Source organism: Syngnathoides biaculeatus, chromosome 16 (assembly GCF_019802595.1).
Source record: "Syngnathoides biaculeatus isolate LvHL_M chromosome 16, ASM1980259v1, whole genome shotgun sequence".
Lineage (NCBI taxonomy): Eukaryota > Metazoa > Chordata > Actinopteri > Syngnathiformes > Syngnathidae > Syngnathoides > Syngnathoides biaculeatus.
In genome coordinates this window covers 21,657,111-21,670,265 of record NC_084655.1, presented here as the reverse complement: position 1 = coordinate 21,670,265, position 13,155 = coordinate 21,657,111, and the positions used below count along the sequence as shown (strand labels likewise).

At 42.0% G+C, this 13,155-nt stretch overlaps 1 protein-coding gene across 1 annotated transcript; it reads left to right on the top strand.

Moving 5' to 3' along the window:
• The first annotated feature begins 5,763 nt into the window (after nucleotides 1-5,763).
• LOC133515078 (uncharacterized) lies at nucleotides 5,764-9,467 on the top strand. Its single transcript, XM_061847336.1, has 9 exons — nucleotides 5,764-5,892; nucleotides 6,007-6,125; nucleotides 6,263-6,397; nucleotides 6,499-6,538; nucleotides 7,466-7,534; nucleotides 7,813-7,906; nucleotides 9,034-9,099; nucleotides 9,190-9,232; nucleotides 9,332-9,467. Exons 1-8 carry the CDS (start codon nucleotides 5,829-5,831, stop codon nucleotides 9,212-9,214), a joined length of 612 nt encoding a protein of 203 aa, XP_061703320.1. The 5' UTR covers nucleotides 5,764-5,828; the 3' UTR covers nucleotides 9,215-9,232; nucleotides 9,332-9,467.
• The last annotated feature ends 3,688 nt before the right edge of the window (nucleotides 9,468-13,155 follow it).

The following is a 13,155-nucleotide window of genomic DNA, read 5'->3' as shown; positions in this document are numbered from 1 at the left end:
CAACAGAAGGTCTCAGTTTAAAAAAAAAAAAAAATCTCAATTGTTGTTAAGGGGATTTGTTTGCACAATGCTGGCCTCTATCAAGCACTGGGTGGCTGTAACAAGACACGCTCACACCAGATTTACTCTACAGAATAGTGAGATTTGACCCAATCCTTAATCACAAGAGGCAGAAGAGAAGAAAGAACACGAGTGCCCGTAAAAAACATTTTATTCGGAAGCCGACAAACATTTTGCAGAAGTAATATGCCCCTAAGGCGGCCCCCCGGTGGCGCAGCTGGGAAAGTGTTTCAATCACAGTTCTGAGGACCGTGTTCAATCTCGCCCTCGCCTGTGTGGAGTTTGCATGTTCTCCCCGTGCCTGCGTGGGTTTTCTCCGAGCACTCCGATTTCCTCCCACATCCCAAAAACATGCAACATTAATTGGACACTCTAAATTGCCCCTCGGTGTGATTGTAATTGTGAGTGCAGCTGTTTGTCTCCATTTGCCCTGCGATTGGCTGGCAACCAGTTCAGGGTGTACCCCGCCTCCTGCCCGTTGACAACTGGGATAGCCTCCAGCACTCCCCAGGAACCTCGTGAGGATAAGCGGCAAAGAAAATGGATGGATGGATGGATGGATGGACAACCGCAGTGCTTTGCCTAAAAAATTTGCTATCTTAAACTAAAACACGGAATGAGAAACGCTGTAGATAGGCCGAGCAACAGCGTCGTTACACCCCTGTAAGCAACGGATCCTTGAAAACAAAATGGGGAGCAACACATGTAGACATAATATAACAATACTAACAGGCATGTATTGTTTTTCAACTAATATTGTGGCAGACTGACGAGGAGAAACTGTCTCCATTTACAGTTGACAGCTGGGATAGGCTCCAGCACTCCCGCGACCCTTGTGAGGATAAGCGGCAAAGAAAATTGATGGATGGATGGATGGACAACCGCAGTGCTTTGCCTAAAAAATTTGCTATCTTAAACTAAAACACGGAATGAGAAACGCTGTAGACAGGCCGAGCAACAGCGTCGTTACACCCCTGTAAGCAACGGATCCTTGAAAACAAAATGGGGAGCAACACATGTAGACATAATATAACAATACTAACAGGCATGTATTGTTTTTCAACTAATATTGTGGCAGACTGACGAGGAGAAACTGTCTCCATTTACAGTTGACAGCTGGGATAGGCTCCAGCACTCCCGCGACCCTTGTGAGGATAAGCGGCAAAGAAAATTGATGGATGGATGGATGGACAACCGCAGTGCTTTGCCTAAAAAATTTGCTATCTTAAACTAAAACACGGAATGAGAAACGCTGTAGACAGGCCGAGCAACAGCGTCGTTACACCCCTGTAAGCAACGGATCCTTGAAAACAAAATGGGGAGCAACACATGTAGACATAATATAACAATACTAACAGGCATGTATTGTTTTTCAACTAATATTGTGGCAGACTGACGAGGAGAAACTGTCTCCATTTACAGTTGACAGCTGGGATAGGCTCCAGCACTCCCGCGACCCTTGTGAGGATAAGCGGCAAAGAAAATTGATGGATGGATGGATGGACATTTCAGGGTGTACCCGGCCTCCTGCCTGTTGACAGCTGGAATAGGCTCCAGCTCTTCCTGTGACCCTTGTGAGGATAAGCGGCTAAAAAAATGGATGGATGAATGGATGGTTGAACATACCACTAAGGATGGTTCAGGATATTGTGTCTCAAAGTTCTCCACCTGCTTGCGTGGGATTTACTCGAGAGCTCTGGCTTCCTTGCATCTTTCATGTTAGGGCCTCAACTTTTGAGCGCTGTGCGGGTTTCGTCGACCCGTTTTCACGAGTTAGCCAAGCGGATATGTTACGGTCTTTGCTGCGGTTTAAAACTGGATGCAACGTCACACATGTAACAACCCGTCAAAAATGCCCGAGTTTTCTGAGCAGGCCTCAGGTTCACGCAAGACGAGTTGTTTGTACGAGACCTTCAACGGGCATCAATGAAATTCACTCTGTTTTTACATCTTAATCTGTAATAGTGGTCAATTTATTTTTATACTTGTATGACCTATTATAGGTTCAGAACATTGCTCATATAGATGAATGCAGATTTCATGATGGCAAGAGGAGGAGTAAGAATATGTACATGTTGTATCGTTCCACTGTTTTCTTTTGAGGATAATTATTCCACTAAATTCATTTGATTATTGTAAAGTAATCATCCATTGCTATTTAAAATAAATGCATAAATAAATAAAATATATATTTCAAATCTTCCTCTGAATGTTTTTAACTTCTCTTTCAATGGCCATGTCACGCTGAGCAGAACAATGATGCCCGGAGCGTGGGTGCAGCTCGAGTTGCAAAAGATGACCTTGCGCAGGTCAAAACGCCATTACACGACTTATTAGTTGCAGACAAGACCATGATCGATCATAATGCACCTTTGATGTCCCACGAACAATGCATTTGTGTTTGTTTTCAATTTGCACTGACTTTCAAATGTAATTTTAAGAGGAATGAGAAAAGAAAAGCGAACGAGAGAAAGCAGATCCCGAGGAGGAGAGCGAAAAGCCAGAACGAGTTGAGCCGGAGGCCAACCGAAAACAGAAATGTTTGGGGTTTTTTTGACAGAGATCACTCTCAGGAGACTGCGCCGGGAAGTGGATTCATCGAGCGGGACGGCGGTGATCTCTGACATTGAGCAACATGTACAGAAAAGCTCCGTACAGGGGGAGAAAAAAAAAAAAGAATCCCAAATTATGTTCCCAGGATTTGCGAATGGCCAAATGAGGAAATCAGATGACAGGTTGGAGTCTGTGCTCGGATGGAGAAAACGCTAACCCTAACCTCTCATGGCAAAAACAAAAGCATTCCACTATTATTTTTCAAAGGTTATTTGGGAAAAAATTAATCCCTTTGGCCAATCAAAGAGCAGGAATTTGAGGTATCTTTCACTCGTTACTTTGTTGGTACGTGCATGTTTTTTGAACATACAGTATCCTCTTTGATGCACTATTTGCTGTTTTGGGCCAAAGGAATAAAAGCATTATTATTATTATTATTATTACACTACCTGGTGGAATCTTGGTGTTACTGTTCAGTTGAAACTTCTGGTGTACAAATGTACGGTTGAACGGGTTTGTAAAGCGCTTTGGGCACTGTGATGCTGTAGAACAGGGGTGCCCAGACTTTTTTACCCCAAGATCTACTTTTCAAGCAGCCAGCCTCTCGCGATCGGCGTGGCGGATACTTCATTATTATTATTATTATTATTTTTAGGATGACCAATGATGAAATACAATGAGCACGTCACAAAGATATACCCACTACAAAAATGCTAAACATTTATTTTAAAGTACCGTATTTTCCGCACTATAAGGTGCACCTTCAATGAATGGCCTATTTTAAGACTCCCCCCCCATTTATAAGGCGCACCGCATTATAAGGCGCATAGAATAGACGCTACAGTAGAGCCTGGGGTTACGTTATGCATCCATTAGATAGAGTTGCACTCAAGGCTCAGTATCGATCCATATATAAGCCGCACCGGATTATAAGGCGCACTGTCGGCTTTTGAGAAAATTAAAGGCTTTTGGGTGCGGCCTATAATGCGGAAAAGACAGTATATTGAGGATTTTTCATGTATAAATTTCTATTTGTGTACCTTGCATAACCGCATGAGCCAAGATGACAAAACACAACATAATTAACTGTCAACATCAGCCATGGCTTCACCGCGCCGTGACTGTACTCCTTTACATCTGCAGACATTTTATTGAAGATAATATTTCCGCCTTATTTTTCTCCGTCTTGGAAGGACTTCTCGATATTAACGATGGCGTGACGAACCAGGAACGATGGCTCCGCGGCGGCTTTCGCTGTCGAACGTGACCAATTGGGATTTTAGTTTGTTCACTTTTCCCCTTCTCAGCTCGCTTTTCGGCGGAATGTCGGCGTCGTAGTTTCCATAATCAGTTTGAAAATGCCGCTCCACATTTCCCTTCTTCGGTATGACAATAGTACACTGGCAGATGAGGCAAACTCACTTCTGCGTGAAAGTGATATGTTTTTGTCTTCTTCTTTACTCCAGCATCCATACTCATGTTTGACAAGATTTCTTAAGCGAGGGCTAAAAACTAGCGTGTTTTACCGTACTGTTTTCCAAGCACGCCGTCGCGATCGACCCAAACTTCCAGTCGATCGCGATCAACGCATCGAGCACCCCTGCTGTAGATAAAGCACAGTCCGTTGACCATTTGTGTGGGGCGTTGGCCCAATGAAAATATGACTGTGTTTGCAAAAGCGATATTCTGAATCTCAATACGGATATTTTGTCTCTGTGGTCGCTGTTTTAGTCCTATTGAGTCCAAATAAAGTTGAGCGGAGTGCAAAGCGGCCAGCACTTTTTGTTCCAATGCTGCTCAGAATTCTCAGAGTGTGGCTTGGCCTCGCCATTGACGACACGACTCACACGCTCTCAATAGTGACCGCTTTTTCTTTTTAACTTGGGCTCATAACAGTGAATCTTTTTTTTTTTTTTCGTTCTTTTGTGGCTAATTATTCCAAATACCAGAGCCTGAACTGGCTCCCCACCAAAGAGCTGCGGCAAACAGAAGGGCTGCTGAGAACCAGCACCAGCATAGCAATTACTTAGCCTAAACGGCCTTTATTTAATGGAGGAATCCACCTAGACGGGAGTGCTAATCACGGTCAAGTTGCAGTCGGTGACATGTGACGGAGGGAAGGGTGAGGGTGGATGGGGGGAAGCGGATAGAGCGATAGAGAGGGCCCCACATCAAGTGACACAGAGTACGGTTTGTGTTTTGTCGGTGGACCAGAGAAGATGCGCTCTCAATGAAAGCGGCTCCTGCTTTATCTCCGTGAGTGCGTCACAGAGGCCTCACTGTCTGCTGTCATAGAACAGCAGATCCAGAGTGTCCTACAATTTCTCGCTATATTCTTGTGATATCTGCTGCAACTGTACTTGGTGTGTTTTGGTTTTTTCTTCACGGTGTAAAAATACAACATTTTCATCCAATCCTTGTATTTTGGAACTGGGAGGCTGCCAGAGTCTCCCGAGAAAACCAAAGGCCACACAGGAGGGCAAACCTCTCAACCCTGATGCAGACATGCTAACCGCTAGCGTCACCGCGGCGCCCTTGATAAGTTCGCAGTAATATCACCTCCATTTTATTGACCAAATACAAAACAAATCAACACAAGATTGGTTTCATATGCAATACAGAGGAAAGATGAAGAACAGTCATAGTTAACTGCTCCCGTATGAGTTCTGCGTCCTCGTGTGCAATACTCAAAACGGGTCCAGCTTCTCTCAGAAAAAAACATTTACAACTCACCGAGTGGCAGGCAAGGGCACCCCCTTGTGGTACAGCTATAAAACGAAAAGTAAGTTTCTTTCGGCTTATCCCTTTCGGGGTCGCCACAGGGGCAAAGCCCCCCAAAGCTGAGCGCTTTTAGCAATTTGTTCACCCCAAAACCATTAATTTCAACACTGAATTTAACTGTATTTGTGGAAAAAAATGTCCCTTGTTTGGTGCTCTACCAGCACAGCAAAAATTGAAATATCGGTTTCATTTCTTCAATGCTTGAATTATTGTACTTATTTGAAGCACATTACATATAAGAGTTTCACCATTTTCCAAACTTCAGAATGAATATTCAATTTCTCTCTCAGCAGAGTTTGTTTGTTCTTCTTGAACTTCCAGGCAAAGTTGTAAATCAACTCACGGGAAATGACGTTCACAGGATGTGACGCAGAATGGGCGTTTGTTAAATAAATACGAATCACTTCCTCGTGCTTCATTTTTATAAGTTGAAGATGAATGAAAAAGAATTTGTTCCCGCGCTCGTGGCGCTCGCCGTCTGTGTCGGTGGAAACCCTGGTAAGATAAACAACTTTTGCTTTGACAGAACATGTGTTTGGTGTTTAGTTGTTTCTTAAGATCAAGATTACTCCATTTTTGGAATGACTCTGCAAAACTCATTGTCATCCACAGAAGGGCTTTTACACTGTGAAGAGCGACAACTCTTCCTCCAAAATGCCTCAAAACCCGAAACCGGTTACCTATTCCCGTTGCCTTTCAATAGAGGTTTGATCCGCATTTCGCAGAATGAGGTATTTTGATTTTTCACATAATTCTATTGTCAGTGTTATGAATATGAAATTATGGCTACAAAATGGCTATTTCGTCTCGTCCATCTCTTTCCTGTTTGTTTGATTTTTTTTTTCATAAAGTACATATTTCCCGACAGATAAATATTGCCACCGCCAACTTTAGCGCAACTCCATGGAAGCTTCAATTGAGTGATAAAGTCATAGCAATGGATAACGTGTCAATTGTGCTAAAGCACTTTCGGGACACCTTAATAGTGGCCCGATATCGTGCTGTAAGTTCCGTCATTTCTGTATTCACATTTGAACCTTAACTGTCATCACTTGTGTCATTTTGTCAAATGAACAATATGTACTTCCTTTATTACCATTTCAGGGCAAAATTTTTGAACCGTGTATGCTCTACAAAATGATCGGTAAGGCAGCAACAGAATTTACACTCGTGTGTGTTTGTATGTGCACATGTGTATTTGTGTGAGGGGCAGCCAAAATAACAGATTCAAATTTCACCTGTTTCAGAGTATGAGGAACACAAATTTGTCAGGTTGCATAATAATACCTCTCGCAAATCCAATTTCCCTGAACATCAATTATTATTTTTTTTTTTTTGCTCACAAATTTGGCACTTGGTGTATGATTTTATGCTGTTGATTTGTGGGTCCTTTTTTTGATGACGTTGCACTTAATGCCTTGTTGTGATCCCGTTGTGGTTTTGGGTTTCGGAAATGTTGGTGACCGCTGATCTAAACTGTCCTTCGATGCTAACGAAAGCGGGAATGCTCGCTTGTCTGTACGTGCGACCAGTCCAGAGCGTCGCCTATGGACGTAAATAAGTGCCACCAGGATTTGAATTTGAAATGTAAAGTGATCACATTTTCAATAGTTATATTTCAGTGTAACTTTTCAATGTTAACAATTCAACTGGGTACAATTCGCTGTCCGTGGCACCAGGCAGGGTTACTTCAGGTCGGAACCAAACAGCCAGCCAATCGCAGTTACGCTTTCTTAGTAGTAGTAGTATGTGACGTCACGTGACTAAGAAAGCTTAACTGCGATTGGCTGGGCGTTCGGTCAATTTTAGACAGCGAATTCTACCCAGTTAAATTTCAGAAAGTGAATTTTGTAGCAACTATTGAAAATGTGATCACTTTACATTTCAAATTCACATCTTGTTTTCTGTGGCTTTTCAAATTCAAATCCTGGTGGTGGCACATATTTACTTCCACAGTCGCTGATCTCTCGCTCAAAATTCGCCGGATTCGGCTCCACTCGCTACGCTATCACTCTGTTTTGGTGTACGTACATATCGTTTGTGCTTACTATCGATTTCTTTTGTCAAACAGATGATAGCGGAACAAAGAACATAACCGAAGGTCCTGACAACGGCAAGATTGAGCTCGATGGGCCCACAGGTAAAGGATTAACTCTGCTCGTGTGCGGGATACCGCCGCAAGAAAGTGGGCCGAGAGGAAAACGGGACGAGGGAAAGCTTTACATGTCTACGTTCTGGTTTTGAAGAAGTGAACTGAACCCTACATTCTCATGCTGGCTTCGGTCTCACACTGTATGCAAATCAGCCACTACCACCCTGAATAGTTTATCAAATTTACAAAAATAAGATGGCTATTTAGCACTCATGTCCCGATTGAGCTCAACAGTTTGAAATTTGCTAATTATGACAATTTTTCAGATACAATAGGTGGTCCGATCGGTGGTGCGGCAGCTGTCCTCCTCCTCCTCCTCCTCATCATATCTTTGGTCTGCTATTGGAGGAAAAAAATGAGGTGATATGAGGCCTTTCTATATTTGCTCACGCACTTCCTTTACAAGGCACATGCCGGCAAGATGACTCACGCGTGCAATAACAGTGTTACGACACATTAAGATCCATTCACTGTCTATGACACAATGAGAGAAATCAGTCAACTCGTATTTGCATCGTCTACTGCAATATTGTCACTTCGGCTGGCTAGAAATGCAGTGGAAATAACTAATACGCAACCCTTTTTTGGTACAACAACAACAACAACAACAAAAACTCACTTTAATTGACATTGAGGAAATGTTTCAACCGAGCTACTCAGAACAAATGTTGGGATAAACCGGAGTAAAATGTTCAATCCTTGTACTGCTTGAACTTTGATACCACTGTGGTGATTAATACATATCATCATCGATAGGGAATGGGTAGACATTGTTGGGGCTGGCCTTAACGGCTTCATACGTTGGGTCTTTTTACAGCGTATGTACAGACATACATACTCGGGTCCTGGGGGCCAGACCAGGCCCGCTACGTCATTTTATAAGGCCTGAGAACGCAAACCCTTTGTGTGGACTTCATCTTTTGAATTGTCTTCACTTAATAATATTGTGCTATTGCAACCATTTTTTGGTACTATATATACTGTTTATATATACACACACACACACACACACACACACATACATGCACACACACAGGTTGTCCCCAAAAAGTGTATACAAACTTGATGTTTACTATATTTCTAATAATTTATTTAGTGTGTAGACATTTTCGGGACACCCAATATATATTTACATATATATGAGGTAATAATTCACCGGCAAGTACCGTACATCGGTTCACAGTAAAAACAGCCTTCCGAGGGTAGCCATACCTACGACGTGAGCCACGAAAAAACTAAGTTTGACCCCCCCCCCTGCAATTACAAAGTCTCTGAGCCTCGGAATGTTTTCTATCCCCCCCGTCCCCCTAATGCAGCACCTTAGGGCTCTTTGTTTATCCCGATTGTTGAACCCACACAATTTCACAGGAGCCACCATCTCTTCTTTAGTCCAACAATGACAATTATGTTAATAATGAGGATAATACTTTATTGTTTGAAGGTAGTTTCAAATGTAATCGTCATCACGGTTCATTCTCCTGCGGCAGGGGGCGAGCACGCAAAGGTTCCACCCATGAAGAAAATGAAGAGGACCCGGAAGAGAAAGTGCCTATGTAAGGCCTTTTTGTTGCTTTTCCAAAAAAAAAAAAGTGCGGGCAAGGTAACGTTAGAACTTTGTTCTTTGTTGGGGCTTCTGTCTGCAGGGCTGCTGCCACTTTTTTGCCTTGACTGGTTTCATCTGCGCTAGTATGTACATTTTTCCTCATCTTCTGAATAGGAACCAATTTGTTTCTATGATTTAAATATACTTCATTTAAAATGTTAAATTCTATTTTGTTGCTGCAGGCTATTGGCGTGGAGTCAACACCTGGCAAGAATGGATGGAAAACAGAAAAAGAGAAAGCGGATTTCCTTCTTCCATTTTCTGAGCCGCTTATGCCCACAAGTGTCGCATGAGTGCTGGAGGGCGAACATACCGTATATTAACGTAGATTCTACATTTTTTTTCCCCCCTTTCTGTGCGCCCTGCGATTGACTGGCGACCAATCCAGGGTATAACCCGCCCCTCGGCCCAAGATAGTTGTTATAAGGTTAGCCTATGACCTAGGTTAGCCTAACCCTAATGCTACAGAAAATGGATGGAAAATGTATATTAATATATACTACATAAATATATACATATATTGTGATAGACATGGTATACGATGCTTTGCACGTGTGCCATTAGTACAGGAATTAGATATGGGACTAAAATAATCAAAATAGATTATAACATTAGATAGAGGACTTCTCACGGATAAAGTGAGCCCATGTTTGTACGAATCGAATATGCACCAAGGATTTTATGCCACCTTTTATGTCCTAAATTTCCCAATATTCTCTGCCCAGAAATCAACATAAATCCTTCGGAAACCTGTCACTCGAACTTTGAGGCGCGTTGGTAGAAAAATGACTCCCGATAGTTGAGATGGAAATGTGACGTTACAACCGGACGAGCATCTCACCAAAGCTTGATGATCAAACACGATGATCGTCAGAATTACTTTAAACTGAACAGAAAAGAACAATAATAACTGAATCACACCTAATTGATCAAATAATCACCCGCGAAACCTATGAAGGTGCAATTTTATATGTCGAGGTACATTTTCACCTCTGTCACAACCCCAGAAAATCCCAACCAAAATGAAAAAAAAGGATTTCTTAATTAGGTGATCTGAAAAAAAGTTATTACCTCGCGCAAAATATTGTGGTAACACAGTTTTGGGGGACCTCCACGAAATATACGCGCCCCATTTCCGGTTACAAAAACATGAGGGGGGAAAAAAATGTAACGTACTGACATGTGGGACCACAACAATGTGATACAAGTCCTTATATATGTATTTGAATTGTAATGTTTTTATATATTGTATCATAGAATATTTAGTGAAGACATTTGGAACTATGAAGTGGTATGGAACTACTTCTGGCACGGTGGCGCAGCTACAAAGCTTCGACCTCACAGGTCTGAGGTCCGCGGTCGAACCCCGGACCTCAGACCTGTGCGGAGTTTGCATATTATGCCCGTGCCTGCGTGGCTTTTCTACGGGAGGGCATTCCGGTTTCCTCCCACAGCCCAGAAACATGCAACATTAATTGGACACTCTAAATTGCCCCAAGGTGTGATTGTGAGTGCGACTGTCTCTATGTGCCCTGCGATTGGCCGGCGACCAGTTCAGGGTGTTCCCGTTGACAGCTGGGACCCTTGTGAGGAAAATGGATGGATGTTTATTTGCTTTCATTTTTTTTTTTTTGGTCATACAAAGAGCTCTTCTCCAAAATGCGACAAATACATATGGACTAAATAAATGTAGAAAAATGACTTTGACCCAGACTGGCACTTTTTTTTACAAACAAGAATTTGACCCTGTTAAAATAATTATTTGCCTCAGTCTGAACGGTTTCAAAAATAATTAACTTAAACCAGAACAATGTCGTTCATTGTAAATCAGTTTAAAATTAGGTTAAAAATGGAATAAATACAGTACAGAAAATATATATATTTTTTTGGGCTGAGTAGTCTGATCTGGTGTTAAATGCATATTGGAAACGAGCACTTGAAATGTGGTATTTACTGTATCCAATTTTGCAATATTATACTTTTAATCATTTTTCGGTGATGAGATTGAGTTAAATTTGTGAACACAGATGGTTTCGTCTTTGGAAATCTTAAAATAAATGTTAACGGCAAATAAACCACTTGTACCTTTGTACTTTTTTGTGTGGGTGGTGCAACTTAGTTAAGATGAGTGTGTGTGTGTGTGTGTGTGTCTGCATGTAGTTCTCTACACACACACACACACACACACCACACACACACACACACACACACACACACACAACACACACACACACACACACACCACACACACACACACACACTGTATGACATGGGGAAGAAATTAAGATGAAATACATATGGTCTCATTTTATATTTATTTTGTATGTTCAAATGAAAAGTAACCGCGGACAAAAATATAAAAAAAATAATAAAATAAGTAAATATCCTTTTTTTTGCCATGAACATTTGCAATAGCAAGATAATATCAAGTCACTTACCTTTTCTGTTCTAGTAATTGATATATGTGTAAAAGTAGCATCAGAATTGAATTGGTGTGACGTGCTGTACGTCGGCCATTCACGTTACACAACTACAGAAGGGAGACGGCGCGGCTTCAGGAGTTGTGTATCTCGTGGGATGTGCTGGGGTTTGATTTATCAATGGGTCTCCATTTTAAGATTTCCTTTACAGGAATACTCCGCTGAACAATGAAAAGTCTGAATCCGATAGGCCACGTCATGTGTACCGTACCTTGAAAATTTGAGGCTAATCCGATATCATTTAATGGTGTTTTGAGAAGATTTTTATCAATTAGCAATTACGAATTTTCATGGGCGCCGCCATTCTGGCGAGTCACATGACTTACTTGCGCAGATGCGACATATTCTCTGCATAAACAAAGAACTCATGGCCGATTTGTAGTGTAATCACATGCGGTACCACCACCGTCGGACACGTGAAAATACTCTACGGAGTGGCGAAAATTTGCCATAATTCGGATAGAAATAATCCGAGGGAGGCTCGGTGGAATATCCTGCCCAGTAAGGAAAAGAAACATTTAAGGAACCAGTGGCTAGCGAAGTGTGGTCGCCCCGAGCCGTACGGGAGTATTTGCACATTTATACAAGACCAACACTTCTAGAGTACAATAAGTCTCGGAATTCTTTTACATAACACTGTTATGATTTTGTTAACCAATGATGACAAAAGTACGTCTTACCTACCCACCTAAACCTCAAATTTTCAAGGTACAATACACATGACAAGACCTATCGAATTAAGGCTTTTCATTGTTCAGCGGAATATTCTTTTAATGCGCAGAGACACAGAAAACGCTCGTTCCCCCGTGACCTCTGCAGTTGGAGTGTTTCCAGGTGAACGGCTTTGGTGGGGTGGCAAAGTTTGAGCGCTGGCATAGCAAAAAAAAAAAAAAAAAAAAAAGAATAAAAATCAGCTGTTGGACGAGTGCAGGGGGACCGCGCAACAGGAGCCGTCACTTTTACGAGCGGGCGTACGGAATATAGCACCACGCGTGCGAAATAGCCGGCAGGTCGGAAATGAACATATGAAGCAGTTATAAGCCAAAATCCCCACATGGGGAGCCTTCCACAAAGTGTTTACGCCACATTGAAGGGAACAGGAGATGGAATCCAACCGGTATTTTTTTTTTTTTTTTCTATTTTCCCGCCTACCAAACGAGCTAAGCATAAAATAAAGGTCACCGAAAGGTCACATCCACTTCTGGCACAACTGTCATCACACTACAGTTATGAAAAAAATGACACTGGGGATCAGTTAATGCGTGCAACATTAATTAGGCCTGATTGATGCTTCACAAAGCCCACGGAGACAGTCTGCATGAGGAAAAAAAAAAAAAACTCCGACAATAACAAAATCTTATTTATTTATTATTATTTTGAGCGTCTTTCAAGGGACGCCTGGTCGCCTAACAGCAATTAAAATGTTGAAGACGAGCGTTGGCCACTAGTTAATTGCAGACTACGACAGCGAACAACAATGTGATGAAAGAGTCTAGTACGTGTACAGAAAAACATTACAAGGATAA